This window comes from Onychomys torridus, chromosome 8 (assembly GCF_903995425.1).
Source record: "Onychomys torridus chromosome 8, mOncTor1.1, whole genome shotgun sequence".
Classification (NCBI taxonomy): Eukaryota; Metazoa; Chordata; class Mammalia; order Rodentia; family Cricetidae; genus Onychomys; species Onychomys torridus.
In genome coordinates this window covers 42,851,300-42,871,861 of record NC_050450.1, presented here as the reverse complement: position 1 = coordinate 42,871,861, position 20,562 = coordinate 42,851,300, and the positions used below count along the sequence as shown (strand labels likewise).

The window sequence follows — 20,562 nt, the reverse complement described above, 5'->3', positions numbered from 1 at the left end:
GCACTTGCTGCTAGAGATTCCGTTTCACCGTGATTGCTTACTGGCTGAGGCCTTGGATTGAAAGGCAGTTAAACCTGTTTGGAGCTATACTTAATCATTGGGTACTGAGTTATAGTTAGGGGTGATAGTTTTGGTGTGCTCTCATACAGTGACCCTGTGCTCATGTCCATTCCAGAAAGCTAGAAGAGAATTCTCAAAGTTGTTACCATAAAGAAATAATCAGTGTTTAAGGATATAGATGTATTTTTTACTTTACAGACTGCATACTTGTATCACAGCATCCTGTGGGGAAACACGCACGCACGCTCACATTAATATACTTAAACTCTTTTTTTACACGTAGAGAGAGTACACTTTGGCACTTTGGTTCTCATGTGTGGTGGTCAGAGGATAATTTTCAGGAATAAAGTCTCCTATGTGTTTTGATCCAAGTCAGGTTCTTGGGTTTGGTAGCTGCCTTTCCCACTGTCTTGTCAGCCCTATGTGCTGCCTTTTTTGTTTATTCAGTTTTTAACTTTTTAAAAAGTGCCATTAGATATTGTAGATTTAACTCATTTCCTGTCATATTTCTTATAAAAAGATTGGACAGAAGAAATAAGTAAAAGAGATCCTTTGATGTAGGTAAATCTCAGACTGTTTCTCAGTCCGAGGACAAACATTTCTACTTCTTATCTCTAGATGTGGGTGAAATAAGGAGGGTTTGTTTTAGGTCTGTATTTTAGTTGAGCATAACTGTGAATTTCTCCTTCAGTCTTCTTGAATGTTTGCTTACTGCATGAATTGTTCTTTGCTAAGGCATGTTAGACTTAGCCTCTGGACTGCAGAGTGAGGTCCCAGATTGTGTGCTCTGCAGCTAATCAGGCTTGTGACTTGAGCACACTCATCCCAAAGGTGACTGTAGTGCCTGTCTCAGCTGGGTTAGAGTCTGCCTGCCTTGAAGAAGTCAAAGGGGGGGATTTTAAAGAGTGTGTCTGGGTAGGGTAAAGGATACATAACCCACAATATTTAAAATAATACTTTTAAAGTAGTCACAGCAAGAAGAAAGGAGAATTTTGTGTTATACTTACATAATGTAATTTCAAAAGGGAAGAATTTTAATTTGGTTGGTCTCCAGGGTTCTGTGAGCTGATGAGGTAATGACTTACAGACATTGACAGACAAAATGTTATTAGTTCATAAGACTTCTTTTTTTTGGTTTTTCAAGATAGTGTTTCTCTGTGCTCTGGTTTTCCTGGAACTCACTCTAGACCAGGCTGGCCTCAAATTCACAGAGATTGAGTTCTTCTTGCCTCTGCCTCCCAAGTGCTAGAATTCAAGGCATGCACCCCCAGCACCTGGCTTATGAGCCTTCTTTAAGAGGTTTACAAATACAAAAAAAAATTTATATTTTAGTACTTGGGGCAGGAATGTTTATTTATTTATTTATTTTTTAATAACCAAATGAGTCCTTTGTCCTTTGATCTTTTCATTTCAGGGGCAGCTTTTTCCTTCACACTCTACCACATTATCTTTTTAAGTTTTCTATTTTTCTTGCAAACACTGCCTTCACTTGTTGGCTGCACTGGTTCCCCACCCCCACCCCCTTGGTCTGATTATGCCAGTTCCATCTTGAAGGTGGCCCTGTGATGCCACATTTAATAGCTCCTCCTCTCTCTTGTCTGGACTAGACAGATGTCCTTAGTAAACTTCTGTACCCGTCACATAATTTACTCTGAGGCCTCTCTGGACCATCTTTACCATTCAGGCTGCTGCTTGCTTCTCTTAGATTCTCACCACTGTCTCGGTTGTGGTTGGCTGATTGCTAAGACTTCCTTGGCTTGCAACTTGTGTATCCAGTATTAACTCTTCAGTTAATGCACACAGTAGGTTAATAAGAGTATGAGTCCGTTTACTGTAACTTGAGGCCTCACCAAAGCAAATTTGTGTACAGGTGACACTGTTCTTGAGAATGACGGGAACCTCCCTGGCTCTCCCCTTTTGCTTCTCTTGACTGTCAGCAAGTCAGTGGTTCAGCAGTTGACAGTCAGCAGTAAGTCCACTTAGTTCAGCTGCAGCTAGGAAGTTACCCGCAGGGATTGCTTGGACTCACCTTGGCTTGCAGTGATGAGATTCTACTCATTGGGGTTATTTGGAATGGAGGAGGGGTCCTAATGGCTGAATCTGTGGAAGGAAAGCTAGCAAAATGTATTCAGCTTCCGTATACAGTTCTATTCTGTGGATGGATGGTTAAGGTTTCTGGTGTGCTGTACCTGCTTTTCTTAGAGTTCATTGATCATAGTTACTGTGGGTTGTCTGAGAACAAAGGACTCAATTGAAACATGAAAATGATGATCAGCATTTCTTTGTGGAACTTTAGAATGGCAACTGTCATGTTTTATCTGGTGATTTTTAAATAAAATGCTTATTAAACTAATTCATAGTTTATAGTTATAGACTATTCTATGAAAACAAGGATTTTTCTATTTTCACTATTAACAACATTAACCCTTCATAGTCAAGTGATAACTCAAAATAATAATTCATTAAGTCAATGCATTTGTGAAATTGTTAACTTTTCAGTATTATTTAAAATAATATTCACTTATTTTATTACAGGTTTCAAAAGATAAATGATTCCAAGGATAGTATAGTTGACTCATTTGCTTTTCCTCCTCTTCCTAGACCTGCTCCAGGCTCTGGATCAAAGTGGTTCTTTTCCTCCCCCCTGGCTTGGGACCAAGTCTCTGTAGAGAAGCAGAGAAAAGAAACAATCAGATTTTCCTTTTAATCGACTTGAGGCATTAACTCCAAGGACAGAGACCCAGTGAAATAAAATTATTTTGACGGCCAGTCCTCACCTTGAGGGCGAACGTTGTGGCGCTTCCTGCCTGGAGATTGGAGCCTTTGGTGGTGCTGCTCCGGCCTTGGACTGAAAGCATGAGTGAGTTCTGGTTGTGCTTCAACTGCTGTATTGCAGAGCAGCCTCAGCCTGTAAGTATCTGTGATTTGGATGGGGGCTCCTAAATAAGACTTTGGCTGTCCAACTGAGCAACTGCATTTCTAGACTGTCCCAGAGAATAGTTCAAAGCTGGGACTCTGAGCACCTGTCCCAAAAAAACAAACAAACAAACAAACAAACAAACAACAACAACAAAAAACAGACTGACCCCTGGGCTTGGTGGCACATACCTATAATCTAGCACTCTGGTAGGTGGAAGCTGGAGGAGCACTGAGTTTTAGGCCAGCATGGTCTACAAAGCAAGTTTAGAGCTAGTCTTAATGAAGGTCAGAGTCCTTAAAGAGATTATTGTTAGACTGTGCATGGTGACACAGACCTTTAATCCCAGCATGTAGGAGGCAGAGGCAGGCAGATCTGGGACTTTGAGGCCAGCCATAGCTACACATAGGGGTGCATGCATGTGGAGGTTGATGTCAGGAATTATTCTCGGTGGTTCTTCCACTATAATCATCAAGGCAGGGTCTATCAGTCAAACTCAGCTTGTTCTGGAGAGGTGCCTTGTCTCTGCTAGAAGTACAGGTGGACTGCCATGCACCCCTGACTGTTACAGAGGTGTGGGGAGCCAAACTCCAGTCCTCACACTCACATGGCAAGCACTTTAACCAATGAGCTATCTCCTCAGCCCCATGTTGCCATGTTTTAAAAGTGTATAAAATAAAGTGGGCATGCTGTTTGAGCCTAGGCCTTGGAGTTATAAGAGGGACTATGGAAATGGATTTTTTTCTTTCCAGAAAGACTGTGTGTAACATTTAGCATGCCAGTTATATGATATATATCCATGTGAACTATTCCACAGAAATCCTTAGCCTTCTTTACTTTCTGAGAAAACATGTACAACAGGCTATGTTGAAGAATACTTTGCCATTGGCTTCAAGTACACACTTCAGAGCATAATTAGTCTTACGTCCTTCTAAATGTCATAGAACTGTATGTTTGCTGTTAATGTAGCCAGTGTCGAGACAGCCTTCTCTGAAAGTTACTTGGTCACTCTTAGTGTTTTCTCAAGTATTTGCTAGGATAAAGTGCCACATGCCAGCTCTCCCACTCCTTTATTACCCTGCTTTGGCACATTCCATGAGTGCGAAGGGAAGAGCCCTACAGGAAAGAAAATAGGAGGCAGTTTCCTGTACTCTTCATCTTAACACAGGCAATGCGCAGCATAATGGAGTTCCAGTTTTTCCAGCTGTGGTGCAGATGTCACTGCTGCTGTTAGGTAGCACTAAGGCTGTAGATGTTTTTAATTGAGCATTACACCTTGTAATTCAATTTTAAAAGTTTTACCAGCAGCTTTTAAGGGAGGTGAGTTCTTTGGTTGCTGTGCAGTAGAATGCTGGCGACTTCTCAGGTGTCACATGGATTCTTAGGGAACTCATTTGTTTAAACTGCGTGTCTTCCCTTTCTTACCTCCTACATGGCAATGATAGGGTTTGTTCAGTTTCGATGTGTTAGCGCCTTAACAGCACCTTGGAATTTCTGAACGAGCCAAGTACTGATGATACAACAGTGAACAGACATTTCTGTTCTCATGGGCTCTCTCCGGTGGAGAGATATTTACTCTGTAGATAAGTATTTATGATGTCATGTAGTAATAACTACTTTGTGGGAAAGGAAAGCTGGTAAAGAAGAAAGTGATGTAGGAGAAACAGGGGTATGTATTTACATAAGTCCAGAGAAGGCCTCTGAGAAGGGGAGAAGTGAGGCCTTAGGGGAGTAAGCTGCACCCATACCCATGAGCCTAGAAAAAGCTAAGGAAGTGTAGAGTGAGAGGACATTTCCGAGGACAGTGTGCCGGGAACAGTGAGACGCTGGCGGGGGATGAGACCAGAGCCTTTAGCTTTTCCAGATCATAAAAACTTTGGATTTTATTCTTTGTGAAGTAAAAAAAAACAAAAACAAAAACAAATGTTGCATGTTAAAGCCAAGAAGCCAAGATACTAGTGGGAGAGCCTTCCCACTTTGTGAGTAGTCTGGGTGGCCAGCCGTGCTTGGCTCTGATGTTCAGTTTTCATCCAAGATGCAACGTGGGAAGAGGCTGCAAATGACTGCTAGACCCGCCATCAGGCATCAGTGGTTGGTGGGTCTTCATGGAAAGTGTTTGGGGAAACGGGGTTGTGATGGACTGCTGGACCTTGGGTATTCTGTGTCTTTAGTGCAGCTGGAGAGAAGGGAGCCGCTGGGGTGTTTGCAGTTTCACGGGGACCCTTCAAAGCAGCAGAGTGGCTGCTGAGGCGCTCAGGCTTCACAGCTCTTTCTGAAAACACAAGTGTCTGTTCTTGACTCATTTAATCTCACACAAAATCATAATTATAATTGTCTCAAAGCATAAATTAATTTACTTTAAAAAGTTACCCATATCAATTAAGATGGGGGGATGACCCTGTCTTCTGGAAGGGCATTGAAGAGGATTAGTGTAATTGTGTGATTGAACCCAGAAATCCCAAAGACTTATGGTAGAGTGGAAACTGCCTGCCTCCCCAGTGCTTTGTGTGTCAGCAAGTTTGCATCTGCAGTTCAAGGCTTGTTCTCAGCTCTGGGTGGGGCTGGAACCTGCAGATCAGACTTCACTGGAGGCTTCCGTAGTCTGCTATGTTCTTGAGAGGGCGGCTTCTGTGCTTTGTGCTCCTGTGATGTGTTGTCACAAGGTGATGAGACAACCAGCCACGTGCAGAAGCCTTGGAGGGTGAGCCAAAATAGACCTTTTCTCTTTTTAAGACAGAAACAGAGCTGACCACTGCAAGTGTTTCCTGTAGGATGTATTTGTTGTTCCAGGTGTTAACATTGAAGTACAGAGAAAGTGTGACATTGCCTTCATTTACTGGTCCTTGAGAAATTAGGAAGCCTCTCGACAAAACTGAGCACAGATGGGTTTTCATGATCCAGCCCTGTTATTTGTAGTCTTAACCTACTAGGAGCTGTTGGAGAGCTAAATGCAGAATAGATACAAGATGGGAGGAGAGTCCGAGGCAGTGGAAAGCCTTTAATTGACTGAAGAGAGAGCCCCTCAGTGTGGCCTTGGCCAGCCTGCAGTCCTGTTGTGGCTGGCCTGCAAGTTGCACTGACCCTCCTGCTTCAGCTCCCTGAATGTTTGGCTTCTGATGTAGACATCAGCTACTGCCTCACCTTTTAGTGCTTTTCTTAATTGAATCGGATCTAGTTCAGATTGGGATCTCTCTGCTGCCCTCCCTCCCTCCTTTCTCTCCCCTCCCCTCTCCTGTATCCTTACAGCTCCCTTGCAGTTGTATTTTATAGGTACCTCAAGATTACAGCTAAAAACCTAATCAGTGCATTAGCATTTAAAGACAGAATCAAATCCCCTTTGACTTTTGTCAATCTGTAGGGTACGTTTATGCCAGAGTCATCATTGCAGCAGTGCCAGGGATAGCCAGCATGGAGTGGGTGGCTTGTGGGGGGACAGAGTGCCTTACACTTCCCCCTGGTTGAGCTACCGGCTCTTGTCCTGTCAGTGTGTTCTTGCCCTTTAGAGCACTGAGAATCTGGGCTGTGGGACTGTGCACAGTCAGTCTCCTAGGACAGTGACAAGTTACTCCGGTGCACCCCACCCCCCACCAGCTCCTGTAGCATGCTGGCTAGTGTGGCTGCCCCAGGATCTTCAGTGATGATCTTTTACTTTAGTTTTTACCAGTCTAATGGGGAAAATGAAATTCTGGTTTTACTGTTCTCCTTTGTTCCTTATGATTGCTAATGAGGCTAAGCTTTCCCCCACTTCTCACCCTCCCTTTTCTCCTTTCTTAATTTTATTTTTTTGAGACAGTGTTTCTCTGTGTTCCAGGCTGTCCTGGAACTAGCTATGTAGACCAGGACCTGCCTGCCTCTGCCTTCTGAATGCTGGGATTAAAGGCGTGTGCCACCACTTCTGGACCCACCCTCCTCCCTCCCTTCCTCCCTCCTCCCTCCCTCCCTCCCTTCCTCCCTCCCTCCCTCCCTCCCTCCCTTCCTTTCTTCCTTTTTTTCTTTTTTAAAGACAGGGTTTCTCTGTAGTTCTGGCTGTCCTGGAACTCATTCTGTAGACCAGGCTTCCCTCACACTTAAAGAGATCTACCTGCTTCTGCTTCCCGAGTGTTGGGATCAAAGGCCTGCACCACCACCACCCTGATGCCCAGCCCTTTCTTAATTTTTAAAAATGTTATTACATTATATATTTGTTTGGGGGAGCCATATATGTGCCATGACACACAAATGGAAGTCAGAGGACAAGTGTGGGAGTCAGTTCTCCCTCTCTACCACGTGGGTCCTGAGCTTCAAACATAGATCCTTAGGTTTGGCAACAAGTGACTTTATCTGTTAAGCCATCTTGCTAACCTTTTTGAAATGGGGTCTCATATGTTCTAGGATAGCCAGGACCTTGAGTTTTTGTTGTTTGATTGATTGTGTTTTGAGACAGAGTCTCTCTATATAGCCCTGGCTGTCTTGGAACTCAATATGTAGACCAGGATGGCCTTGAACTCAGAGCTCTGCCTGCCTCCAGAGTGCTGGGATTAAAGGTGTGGGTCACCAGGCCAGTGCAGACATGTGTTTTTGATCGTCCTGCCTCCACCTCCCAAATGGTAGGATTACAGGTCAGCACCCACACTTAGATCCAGATTTTTAAGCTAGGCAAGTGCTCTGCCAACTGAGCTACATCTCCAGCATGAAGTTAAGCATATCTTGATGTGTTTATTGATTAGTGTGATTTTTCTGTATTTCATATTCTTTTTTTATTTTTTCTTTTCTTTGTCTTTTTTAAAAAAGCCCAGGCTGGCCTCAAACTCGTGATCCTCCTGCCTCCACCTCCTTCAGCAAATCCTACCGGTGTGCACCACCACAACCGGCCTGTATTTCATATTCATAGGCATATTTTTAGTATTCTGAATACAAACTGTTGGCTGCTTGTGTGTACATGCTTGTGGAAGCCAGAGGCTGATGACAGGCTTTCCTGTGTCCTTCTCTGTCTTCCTCACTGAACTTAGCCCCTGATTTGGTAGTCCCTTGCCTCTGGTAGTATATTGTAGTTGTGCTACATAAGCATCTTTGTTAGCAGCAGGTACTAAAATATTTGGAATTTCTCATCGATGTCTACATGTCATGTGTGATCACACTCAGAGTCTACTCATTCTGCTTTTCATGAGCTAAGCATCATGCTGATGTCATGGTCTCCTTTTTTCTATTTTCTATTGTCCTGGTGTCTGGAAGGGCAGATCTGTCCTGTTGTTCTTATTTTATGTTTTGGCTAGTCTTATTGGAATTTTCCATACAAATTTCAAAGTTTGTCAGGGTTTCTAAATGACCTTTGAGATTTCAGTTAGATTTGCATTGAAGTTATAGTCACTAAACTGGTTATGTGTCTTCATTTGCAGACTAATTCTTCGAAGGCTTATTTATTTATTTAAAGGCTGGCCTTAAACTCTCTAGAACTTTGGATATCTGACTTCCTGGTCACCTCTCTAAGTGTTGGAGTTACAGTTGTGTACCACCAACCTGGTTTTGAATGGTGCTGGGGATCCAACCCAGAGTTTTGTGCATGTTAGGCAAGCACTTGACCAGCTGAGCAATATTCCTAACAGAAAAGCTTTGTGTGTGTGTTTGTGTCCTCATTCACACACACATTTGAGTGTATACTTGTGTATGCCAGAGGTTAACACTGAGTGTCCTCTTCAATTCTTCCATTGTCTGTATTTTTTCCCTTGACATAGGGTCTCATTGAATGAATATTAGTGTCTTGTGTTGAATTTTAGTCTTGTGCTGTCTAATGTCAATATGCATAATACTGGCTCATTTGACTACTAGGTTATGAATTTCAGGGTAATACACAAATTAGAAATTTCTTGAAATGAAATTCCCTAATTCAGTTCTTCCATTCTTTGGTCCATAGCAGATGCAGCATAAAGGCAATGGCTTTGTCTTTGTCTACTGCTGTGAAGAGAATATATGACAAAGGCCACCTTTTTATAAAGGAGCGCATGGAATATTGTGGGCTTGCTTACAGTTTCATGATGGTCTTATGATGGTCATGGCAGGGAGCATGGTAGCATGCATGGCACTGGAGGAGTAGCTGAGAGCAACATCCTGCTCTGTAGGCAGAGAGAGAGAGAGAGAGATGCTTGTGAGAGATGGGAGGAATGAGAGAGCTAGGCTTAGCATGGACTTCTGAAATCTCCACATCTCAAAGGCGAGCCCCCCTGCCTCCCCACACACTTCCTCCACAAGGCCACACCTCCTAGTCCTTCTCTAGTAGTGCCGCTCCCTGGTGACATTCAAATGTGTGAGTCTAGTGGGGCCATTCTTTCCACACCCCTGCAGTCAGTCATTCTGGCATTTCGAAAGGCCGGTGTCTGTAAGCAGAATCTATCCAGCGAAGCTGTGCAGGGCATCTTTCATTGGTAGATTTAGTTTCAAGTGTGGTTAAGTATTAATATAATTGAACACTTTCTGTTTATTTTGTTTTTAATAACTTTTGCAGAAATCAATGCACTTAATAGCCTGTGTACTAAATATTAGTAGGATGTAAATCTTTAAAAATGAAAAATAAAAATATTTTTTTTATTTTCCTCCTATATCTCACCAGAAAAATTTCAGTGCCCCTGAGGTGGGTGTATTCCATGCTGTGGACTTGAGTTCAGAAACAGAGTATCTTTGGAAAGTGTGGAATAAGTCGGGGCTTATGCGTATCTTAGACTGTCTTTGGATCTTGGAATCTTCCTGATTCATCCTCCAAGCACTGGTATTGCAGGGGTGTGTGGTCACACCTTGACTGTACTGTCTGTTGCCACAAACAATTACGTGGAAAGAAAGTCAGAAAACCCTTTTGATGAACGAGAAGAAAAACAGCTGTTGTTTTCAAATAATTAAAAATAAAGTTGGCAAATACGTGCCAACTCTATTTTCCTGTGCCTATCCCTGTTGCCTCACGTCATACCACGGTCCTCTATCTGCAGGCCACGTGAAGAGCTCATGTTAACTGGCAGCTTTTATGAGTAAACATTGCTCAAAAGACCTTATTGTTGATAAGTCATCTGACCACATCTGAGAGATTGTTGTGGTTATTTAGGAAAACAGTCTGCAGTTACAAGTTCTGTTGTGCGATGCCTTTCTTGGTCGTGAATTCTTAAACGGCCAAAGGGAAGTTGCTTCTCTAACACCAGTAATATGGAATTAACTTTTTTGTTTTTAAAGTTTTGAATTTTATGAACCTGCAAGAATGGGGGATTAGCCCTTTGAGGTTATGGTAGTGGGGTTCTGGATCTCATGTGACTTTGATACACAAGTAAAAACTTCTATTTAATTTTTTTTTTAAATTTATTTTACTATGTATACAGTGTTATGCCTGCACATATGCCTGTAGGTCAGAAGAGGGCACCAGATCTCATTACAGATGGCTGTGAGCCACCATGTGGGTGCTGGGAATTGAACTCAGGACCTCTGGAAGAACAACTAGTGTTCTTAACCGCTGAGCCATCTCTCCAGCCCCCATTTAATTCTTTTTAAATCACTAAGAGGGCCAGGCAGTGGTGGTGCACACCTTTACTCCCAGCACTCGGGAGGCAGAGGTAGAATCTCTGTGAGTTTGAGGCTAGCCTGATCTACAAAGCAAGTTCCAGAGCAACCAGGGCTGTTACACAGAGAAACCTTGTCTCAAAAACAAACAAACAAACAAATTAGTAACAGGCTGATAAAGTTTGGAATGAAATTTTTATGGCCAGCATTTTCTGTAAGTAAGGATTGTTAGGGTCTAATTATCCAGAATTAATAATACATTGATTTGGTTAAGAGTACTGGATATTCTTCCAGAGAACCTGAGTTGAGTTTCTACCACCCAAGTTGGGCAATGACCTGTAACTCCAGTTCCAAGAGATCTCAGATCCTCTTCTATTCTTTGGATACCCGTGTACACACGTTTATAAATACATGTGTACACAAACATCTATAATTTAAAAAAACATTTTTAATGAATCTGTCCATCTGTAATATTAGCACGTAGTAAGAACATTCTCCTGTTCCCAATGGTGAGGTGGGAGTAGGGAGAGGCCCCACAGGTTCAAGGCCAGCCTGGTTTATTCAGTTAGTAATTAGTTCTTAAATAAAATATGCATGACAAATTCCAGCTGAGGCCCTAGCTCTCTTCACAGGAATGAGGACAGATTGGATGCTTCCATTAAGAGAGGAGAGACTTCATCATGCTCACCTTTTACGAGGAAAACCTGACAGTGGGGGAAAGATTTTCTGTGCTATCAGGCTCTAGAGATGTCAGGGAGGGTGGAGCTGACAGCACCCAGGGCTGGGTATAAATGTCCTAACTACAAAGCCAGATGTACTGAGGAGGCTGAGGCAGGAGGATTGCAAATTCCAGGTCATCCAGAACCACACAGAAGGAACGCCCCCACCCCCCAAATCAACCACCAACCACTAAACACACAGTATTTTTCAGGCATAAAGAGAACTTTTTTTTTAAAGGACCAACACACTATTCAAGTACATAGTATTAAAAATTCAGGACAAACGCGGATGCTGTTGTCAGCAGCCAGGGGAATTCCAGAGTTGGGCCTCAGCAAAGCCAAACAGGAAGCTTGAGAGGGCGCTCTCAGCCGCTCTGTGGACTTTGAGTAGATTCACTGTGTTTCCTGGAAAACTTCACTCTCACAGAGCACTTCATTAGCAGCCATCTATCCAAATAATCCCTGCCAGACTTAAAATGCTTTTCATTCTGAGGAAGGTCGGAGGTTAAAGGCACACATGTGAACAGTTGTGCTAGAGTAGAGGTGATTAGGCAAAAATCTCTTTCCATGGGATTTCTGCGTCATTACATCATAGTTAGAGCAGCAGTGACGGAGTAATCTGGAGTAAACAGGTCTTGCCACCATATGAGCCTTGCTTTCATGAGCTCTGTACAACTATAAAAACATTTATCCACTCTGTGCAATTTTAAAACTGTATTTATGGGGCAGTGGGGAAAGTCAGCTGACTGAGATGTGACGACAATAAGGAATTCAGATTTATTTTGGTTTGTTGCAGTATAACCTGTCTCAGAGGTTGTGATTAAAAAGGAGTAACTTGGTGTATGCTGTAAGTCACCACTCCTAAAGTAGCTCACTGTGAAGGAAAGACATGCTGAGGAGTCCTTTTCCATGAACTACAGGGCAATGCCGACAGACTTGGTAGATCAGTGGCTACAGGGGGAAGGGCCTGTTAAGAGGATGGCTGTGCTACCGTGTTGACTCTGGGGGACTCAGAGATGAAAAAGGTTGTTCCTCCACCCTTCCTTTCTTATCTCCTCCTCCACCATCACATCTGAGGACTGTCTGTGGACAGCCTTGTACCTTGTGAAGAGGGGCTGGAGGCTGCTTTTCTGGGTGAGAGTGGACCTTGGAAATGTGTGTGCCATCCTCTCCAGGACTGTCCTTCCCCGCCCCTTAGTCATGCATCAGTGAGATGAGTCACGTGGTGTGGGCTGTGGGCATCTGTAACCCCTTCCTAGCATTACAAGTTACTGGGAGGCAAGGAGAGGGGCTCAGGCCAGGATGGTAGAACCTAGGGATGCCTGGAAGGTGTTACTCTGGAGCAGGCCAGGCCTCGCTCTAGCTGGTCGCTCACAGAAGCAGCTGCTCCTACAAGTGTGGTTCCTGTGAAACCGTGGAAGATGCCCCAGTCCTACAGGTCCATTGCACCAGAGGACAGCTGCTGTCCTCCTCTCCTTGTGACTGTGTTTGCTGAGAACCTAGAGGTCTCTTTCTCTCTGCCCTAGGTGATATTACTAGGGGCAGAAACTTTAATAATTTGTTTCACTTAAGGTGCTGGGAAATTGACCATGATTTGGAGTGAATATAGGTGGGTGAACTGGAATGAACAGCTTCTGAAGGCAAATTTAATGGTTATTAACAAACAGAAAAGGGGAACGAGGCTGCTGCCATATCCTCTTTTGCTCTGGATCTTGTTTTTTTCTTTTTTTTTTTTTTCTTTTTTTTTTAATTACAGAATTAGGCTTTATTGACCCAATCAGGAACAGTGGGGAGGGAAGTTAGATGAGTGTGGTGGGCCAAGCAGAGACAGAGGGTCTGGCCACTCTGTATTCTGTTACCTTTGTAATCTAAATCTCAAGTAAGGACACTCTTACTACAGGCCTGGAGGTTAAACTTAAAGAAATAAAGCACAAATGACCTGGGTGTCGTGACCCACACTTTTAATCCCAGCATTTGGGAAGCAGAGGCAGGGAGGATTTCTGAGTTTGGGGCCCTGTATAATTTCTTCCCTGACTACATAGGGAGTTCCAGGATAAGCCAGGACTACATAATGAGCCCTGTCTCAAACAATACAGAAGACGACACGGTGAGAGTGTGGGCCCACCGTGCTAGCGGCTAGTGCTGCAAATCCTCCCAGAGGCGTGAACGCGTGTCAGTGACGTCTAAGAGTGAGCTCTTGAAAAACCATTGTAAGGGCCAGGGAGAAAGACGGCTTAGTGATACTTGCCATACAGGCCCAGTGACCCAAGTTCAGTCCCCAGAACTCATGTAGAGGTAGAAGGAGAGAACAGACTCCATAAGTTGTTCTCTCATCTCCACAGGTATGCCTGGGCACAGGCCTCCCCCAATAATAGTAATGAGGGGGCTGGAGAGATGGCTCAGAGGTTAAGAGCACTGTCTGCTTTTCCAAAGGTCCTGAGTTCAATTCCCAGCAACCACATGGTGGCTCACAACCATCTGTAATGAGATCTGGCACCCTCTTCTGTGTACATAATAAATAAATCTTTAAAAAAAAAAATAGTGATAAGGATCATTACTCTACTGTTGCTGCTACTCAAAACAGCAAAACTCTGATCCGGAACTGCAATTGGCCTCCACTTGTTAAGTGAGACCTGGACTTCAGAGCGCTTGCTGTTCGGAGGTTTAATTGTTTTATGGGGGGGGGGGTTGTCTACATGTGTGAATTGCACCTGTGTGTGTGCAGGTTCCTGAGGAGGCCAGAAGAGGGTGTTGGAGCCCCCTGAAACTGGAATTACAGACAGGTATGAGCCGCCATGTGGGTGCTGGGAATAGAACCCAGGTCCTCTGAAAGAGCAGCCAGTGCTTTTAACCACTGAGCCATCTCTCCAGCCTCATTATCTGTGTTTGGATTCCCAGCACCCACATAAAAAGCCATGCATATCTGTAAACCCAGGGGAAAGAACTGAGAAGATCCTTAAAGCTTGCTGACCAGCCAACTTAGCCAGTCATTGAGCTCCAAGTCCAGTGAGAGACCCTGTCTCAAAAATGAAGTTACTCTGGACTTGGTGGTACATGCCTTTAATCCCAGTGCTCAGGAGGCCAGCCTGGTCTAGGTAGTGAGTTCCAGGACAGCCAGGCTATGCTATATAAAGAGACCCTGTCTCAAAAAACCAAAAATCTAAGAGAGAGTAAGAGGGAATTAATGGGTGATGTCTATAAATTATGTTTATGTACTTATGAAATTGTCAAAGAATAAAATAGAACAACAACAACAGAAGTCTAAAAACCTACCACATCCATGCTCATGTAAACTCTCTAAATTCAGTGGGTTGCTGGGCGGTGGTGGCACAGGCCTTTAATCCCAGCACTCGGGAGGCAGAGGTAGGCAGATCTCTGTGAGTTCAAGGCCAGTCTGATCTACAAGACTTCTAGGATCGCCTGGGCTACACAGAGAAACCCTGTCTTGAACCCCCCCCCCAAAAGAAATTCAGTGGGTCATTAAAAAAGGACGTGAAAGTAAGAGTGAGCAGGCTTTTGGGGGAGGGGCTCTATGGGGGGGGGGCTAAGAGATGGTAATTGGAGGGAGTGCAATAAAAATGTACTACATACACATATAAAGTCCTCAAAGAATATATTTTAAAAACATTTTTAAAAACTTAAAATGAAGAAGACAGTGTCAGCCTCTGGCCTTTGACGTGGGCACAGGTTAATGGGACACACGCAGTGCATGTGTGTGTTTCAGTGTCCTAGTTCCGTGCATCCTGCTACAGGGGTGAGTCAGAGCTGGCTGGCCTGTGAGTCTGAAGCGCTTACACTCCAGCCTCCAAAAGTCAACTCCTGAGAGGAGAGAGTTATTTTCCTCTAAAATGTTATGTTACGGAGAGACACTGTAAATAGTGGATGAAAAACTCTGCGATCTGCCTCTCCTCTTCTCTCTCTCTCTCTCTCTCTCTCTCTCTCTCTCTCTCACACACACACACACACACACACACACACACACACACACACACACACAGAGCAAGCAATCGAGCGTGCACACATTTGTAGATGCTCTAGGAACAGCAAGAGGGTTCCGAATCACTGTTGTCACAGTTACTGGGAATAAACGTATCCAACTCAGAGAAGTCACATGCCATCACTGAACGGGTTCAGATATTTCCAAAGAAAAGTATCCAGCTGCTTTTAGGTTTATTCTGCATCAATAGAAATCAAGACTGTTCAGTTTGCTGCAGATTTTGGAGCAGTGAGCTCTCACAAGGGATGCCTTCTGTGAGCAGGCTGCTGTGAGGACAGTGATCCAACTACACTGGTAGCTGCTCTTAGTGTCTGTCGTATCCGAGGGATCTGTACAAACCTCAGATGAGCAGGGAAGGGGCAGTCCTGGTGCAGGTGTGGGTGTACGGGTGGGAAGCAAGGGTGTCAGCTTGGCTGCTCACTGGGAAACTGTCTAGCACTCCAGCTGAAAGTGGTGCGCTGTAATCTCAGCACTCAGGAGGCTGAGGTAGGAGCACAGAGAGTTCTAGACAAGCCCATCTGTATGGATGATATCCTGTCACAGAACTAAAGTGTGATTGTCAAAAATTAGGAAGCAAGCCCCACCCTTGGAAAGTTTGGACAGGGCATCAGTCACAATGCAGTGAGCAGACCAGTACTAACTCATGCCTCCCCCGCAGGGCAGCTTAATAAAAGATTCATTCCAGGGTGCAAGGTGGTTGGATACAACCCAAGTAATGAGATCAGAAAAAAATATAATCAACTTGTTATCAAGTGCTAGAAAGTTGTGGTCAAATCACACATGTTCTTGGCTAATGATGAGGGCAATTTTACATTTGTCTTCTAAGTTATTTTTGACATAAACCTGTATATTAATGGTGTTATAATGTTATGTGTTTGTAATGTTTCAGACATAAAATATTTCCCCAGACATCTATTATTTCAACTAGTCATGGCAGTGAATGCCTTTAATCTCAACGTCTGGGAGAGAGAGAGGAGGATGGTGAAGAGTTGAAGGCCCACCCCGGCCACTCGAGACCATGTCTTTAAAAAAAAAGTATTATTTCTTTAGTTTGTTTTTGAAAAGGTGTCATAATGTAGCCCAGGCTAGCCTTAAAACCAAGGTCCTTTTGCCCCAGCAGCCTCAGTGCTGGGGTTGTGGGTATGTGTCACCAGCTAGCTTATTACTTCCTGCTCTGTGCTAAACATTTCCAGATGCTCCTTCAGATAAAGCTGTAATGTGTGGCTGCACACATCACAGCATCGTGGAGTCAAAGGGCAGCTTTAGGAGTTAGTTTGCTTTCCACCATGGAGTCCGAGCATGGGTTTTGGGACATGCATGGTGAGCTTTTATACTGGTTAAGCTATCTTGACTTCTCATCCTCTAGATTTTTGATGTTTCAAAGAGAAATTAAAAGTGTGACAATTGGATTTTCAAACTGTTGTGGAAGACCATTTTCTCAACACATTATTTCTTACATTTTAGAAAAGGCGACGGCGGATTGACCGAAGTATGATTGGAGAGCCAACCAACTTTGTGCACACAGCTCATGTAGGATCCGGAGACCTGTTCAGTGGGATGAACTCAGTAAGTGTGTTGATGGAACCTTCTAAAATGTTTTTTTTAATTGTATGTGCCCCTTTTAATAACATCATGTTAAGTGAGTTCTAAACTGGATTGTGCCAGTCACAGGTTTTATAAAAAACATGGTGTCTGCACAGACGTTTCCTGTCATCACTCCCTAAGTAATATCATCTAGCAGTTATTTGTACATTATTGGCACTGTGTTAAATATGCTGCTAAATACAGTACAGATTATTGAATGTTCGTGAGAAACGTGATGGGTTATATGTACAAGTCAGACCACTTCATGCAGGAACAGCCACACTCAGTGTGAACATAAATCTTAGATTTGGATTTGGAATGGGTTAGTTAATGATTGATTCTTAGGTTCCCAACATGGGCCTTGCAGGTAAGCTTTTTTGTTTGTTTGTGTGGTTTTTTTTTTTTTTTTTTTTTTTTTTTATGAGACAGGGTTCCTTTGTATAGCTTTGGAGCCCCTGTTTTGGAACTTGAGTTCTGTAGACCAGGCTGGCCTCGAACTCACAAAGATCAGCTTGCCCCTGCCTCCCAAGTGCTGGAATTAAAGAAAGGCTTGCACCACCACCGTTTTGGGGCAGGTGAGCTTTGAAATCAGTGTTTAAGCTAGGCACAGTGGCACATGCCTTTAATCTCAGCACTCAGAAGGAGGATCTCTAAATTGGAGGCCAATAGGACAACCAGGGTTGCATAGAGGCCCTGTCTCAAAAAACCAAATAAACAAATACTAATAAATACTTACCCTCTTGTTGTGAACTGCTTTTTACATACTCTTTTGAAGATTTAGTTACTGTGTATTTATATGCATATGTCATGTGTATGCAGAGGCTAGAAGGAGGGAGTGTGGTCCCCTAGAGCTGGAGTTACAGGAGGTGGTGAACCACCTGATGTGGTTGGGTGCTGGGAACAGAACTTGGGTCCTTTGTAAGAACTACATCACTCTTAACCACTGAGCCATCTCTCCAGCCCTACATCTGCTTCATAAAATGTCAGTGTTTCCCTGAAGGAAGATGTTAGAATGCTGGAGATGTTGGCTACTATGGTTAGGCTCTTTCCTGCTAAGCAGGTAATTGGGATTTGTACACATCCCTTTAGGGCAGGGCAGCAGACATTTGCCATATTAAGTACTTGGTTATAAAGTATCTGAAATGAAGGAGAGTCTACTGTCTTTTATTATATAGAGGGATTTAATACATGTCAGAAGTAGACCTCTGGTTCACTCACCTGGACTCTTCTATTCTGTGTGTTCATCTAATGAAACCAAAAGAGGACACTTCCAGAGCCAGCCTCCTTTTGTTCCTCAGAAAGCCCGATGCCTAGTGACCCTGGGTGTCTCTGAACTGACACTGTTGTAGAAGCAGAATTAGATGTTGCTGTCTTTCTTAGGGTTTCTATTACTGTGAGGAGACACCATGACCATGACAGCGCTTATGAAGGATAACACTTAATTGGGGCTGACTTACAGTTCAGAGGTTCAGTCCATTACCATCATGGTGGGAAGCATGATAGCAGGCAGACGTGGTGCTGGAGAGGGAGCTGGGAGTTCTACATCTGGATCTGCAGGCAGCAGGAAGAGAAACCGAGACAGTGCTGGCCAGACTTGAGCATCTGGGACCTCAAAGCCCACCCCTGTGACACACTTCCAAATAGTGCCACCCCTTGTGAGCCTATGAGGGCCATTTTCTTTCAGTCTTCCACAGTTGTGTGCAGATTTCCCAGCCAGGATCAACAGAGCTAGGCAAAGAGAGGGTAATGAGTGTCGGGGACACATAAACCTGCTTGTCCCCTCAGTGACTGGAAAACAAGGGAGCCGTTTCTCACTCCTGTTTTCAGTCTGTAGAAGGACTTGTGTCCTTGGCTACCTTGTTGAGTGTCACCATTTCTATGGAGGAACAGCTGCCCTGTTTGCTGGATAGCAGGGTAAAAACAGTGAGCCCTCTCTGGATGGTGTGCTTATTACAGTCTGGTTATAGAACAGGTGTTGCACACTTATCTTATATTCGGTAGTCTCTTTCTCATCAATAAATATCTTCACTTAAGATTTTATCTCTTTTGAGACAGATTCTAAAGATGGAGGCTGAGCTGGTCTTGAACTTGGACTACTTACTGCCTCGGGCTGGAGGATGCTGGCACATTATGTAGCTACCTCTTAAGATTAACTAGCTTGTGGTGTTTGGTAACACCTGTAAATTTTGTTTGTGCACAGTTCAGAATTTTCTTTAAAATCTGTGCTGAACTCTTGTTAGTGAGCTGCATTAGATCTGCTGCTTGCCATAGCTGAGGTGGAGCCTCTTGTGCTGATGACAGCATCAGGTGGTGGCAGGTTCTGCTCTGCAATCCACTAGAGTCTTCTCTGGGACTGACGGACTTTCTGTAGAACCAGTCCGTCCCTTTTTGGTAATGATTTCCTTGGAGGAGTCTGTTCTTCCCCCACAGAAGGCCGAGTTCTTGCTGACAGTTCCCACTTTCACAAACCTGACTGTGAGAGAGATTATTTTGCTGTGTATAAACAGTGACAACAAGACAGAACCATGAGTAGAATTGCTGTTTATCCAGAGAGACATTCCCGCCCCCATCTGTGTTCTGAGACTAGAGCAGCTGTCCTTAGGAGTGGGCTCCTGTGTAAAGGTGCCTGCCTGGCCTGCACTGCATCGCTGATGGCACACTGGATCCATGGCTCTTCCCAAGGCTGCTTTGTTGACTTACTTTAAATATATATATATTTAATATATGTGTGTGTGTGTGTGTGTGTGTGTGTGTGTGTGCACGCGCTCATTGGTGTTTTGCCTGCATGTGTGTCTGTGTGAGGGTGTTGGATCCCTTGGAACGGGAGTTACAGGTGTGAGCTGCCATGTGGGTTTTGGGAATTGAAGCTGGGTTCCTCTGGAAGAGCAGTTAGCGATTTTAACCCCTGAGCCATCCCCCCAGATATGACTTACTTACTTTTGGTGTGTTGATGCTGTGTTTCCCTGCAAGCTTACTTTTTAATTTCAACTTCTTGCCAGGAAGAACTCTCTGAGCCTTTAGTAGTAGTTTGAGAACCCTGTAGACCTGCAGTCATGTGATAGCACTGATAGGTCACTTTCTGGAAAATCCTGACCCTTCAGTTTGACACTGCACAATTGTTGTGCTTGAAGAAACACACCTTTTTCTTCTTAGACTTGTGTAGCAGGTGGACCTGGAGCATCTACAGAGTGGTGTGCGTGTCGGCTGTAGACTGTCACGGGGCTGAGGTCATAGTGAACCACAAAGGGGTGTGCATGGGGTCATGCCCAGTGTTGTAAACACAGGTGCAGGAGGCAGTGAGAGTATACAGCAGGCAACAACTAGTATTCAGTAGGTTGACCCACCAGATAAGTAACTCTGTGATGCGGAGCCCCACCTGGCAAAGCCATGGAGTCACTGACGGTGAACAACTGGTTGTTTCTGTCTGTCATTTTCCTCATGTGCCACTTCATTTCTCCCCTGATAACAGCTCTGGGTGTTCTTCCCTCTGCCTGTGTGTTTAGTCTCGTGAAAATATTCCATCTTTGGACACACATAAAGCTGTGGATGATCAGGAAGATGATTTCTGCTCAAGCTGTATAATTCTGATAATACTAGAATATTTTTCATAACTGACACAGGAAAGTAACAGTGTTCTCAGTCACAAAGCTGGCTAACTTTAGGCTTTGGAACAAATTCAAAACAGGTTGCCCCTGCAGAGAATACACAAACATAAGTTCTAGGTATCTATTGCTGAATCAAGGTCAGAATTGAAGCAACTTTGAAAGACATAA

General features: G+C 43.9%; 1 protein-coding gene across 2 annotated transcripts in view; it reads left to right on the top strand.

Moving 5' to 3' along the window:
- Positions 1–20,562, top strand: part of Cdc42se2 (CDC42 small effector 2) — a 77,417-nt gene that overhangs the window by 52,214 nt on the left and 4,641 nt on the right. For both annotated transcript variants that reach the window (XM_036197682.1, XM_036197681.1), the window contains 2 exons: positions 2,662–2,970; positions 16,670–16,771. In XM_036197682.1, the coding sequence (XP_036053575.1) occupies positions 2,917–2,970; positions 16,670–16,771 (156 nt within the window). In that variant the 5' untranslated portion in view covers positions 2,662–2,916. The remainder of the gene's footprint in view (positions 1–2,661; positions 2,971–16,669; positions 16,772–20,562) is intronic.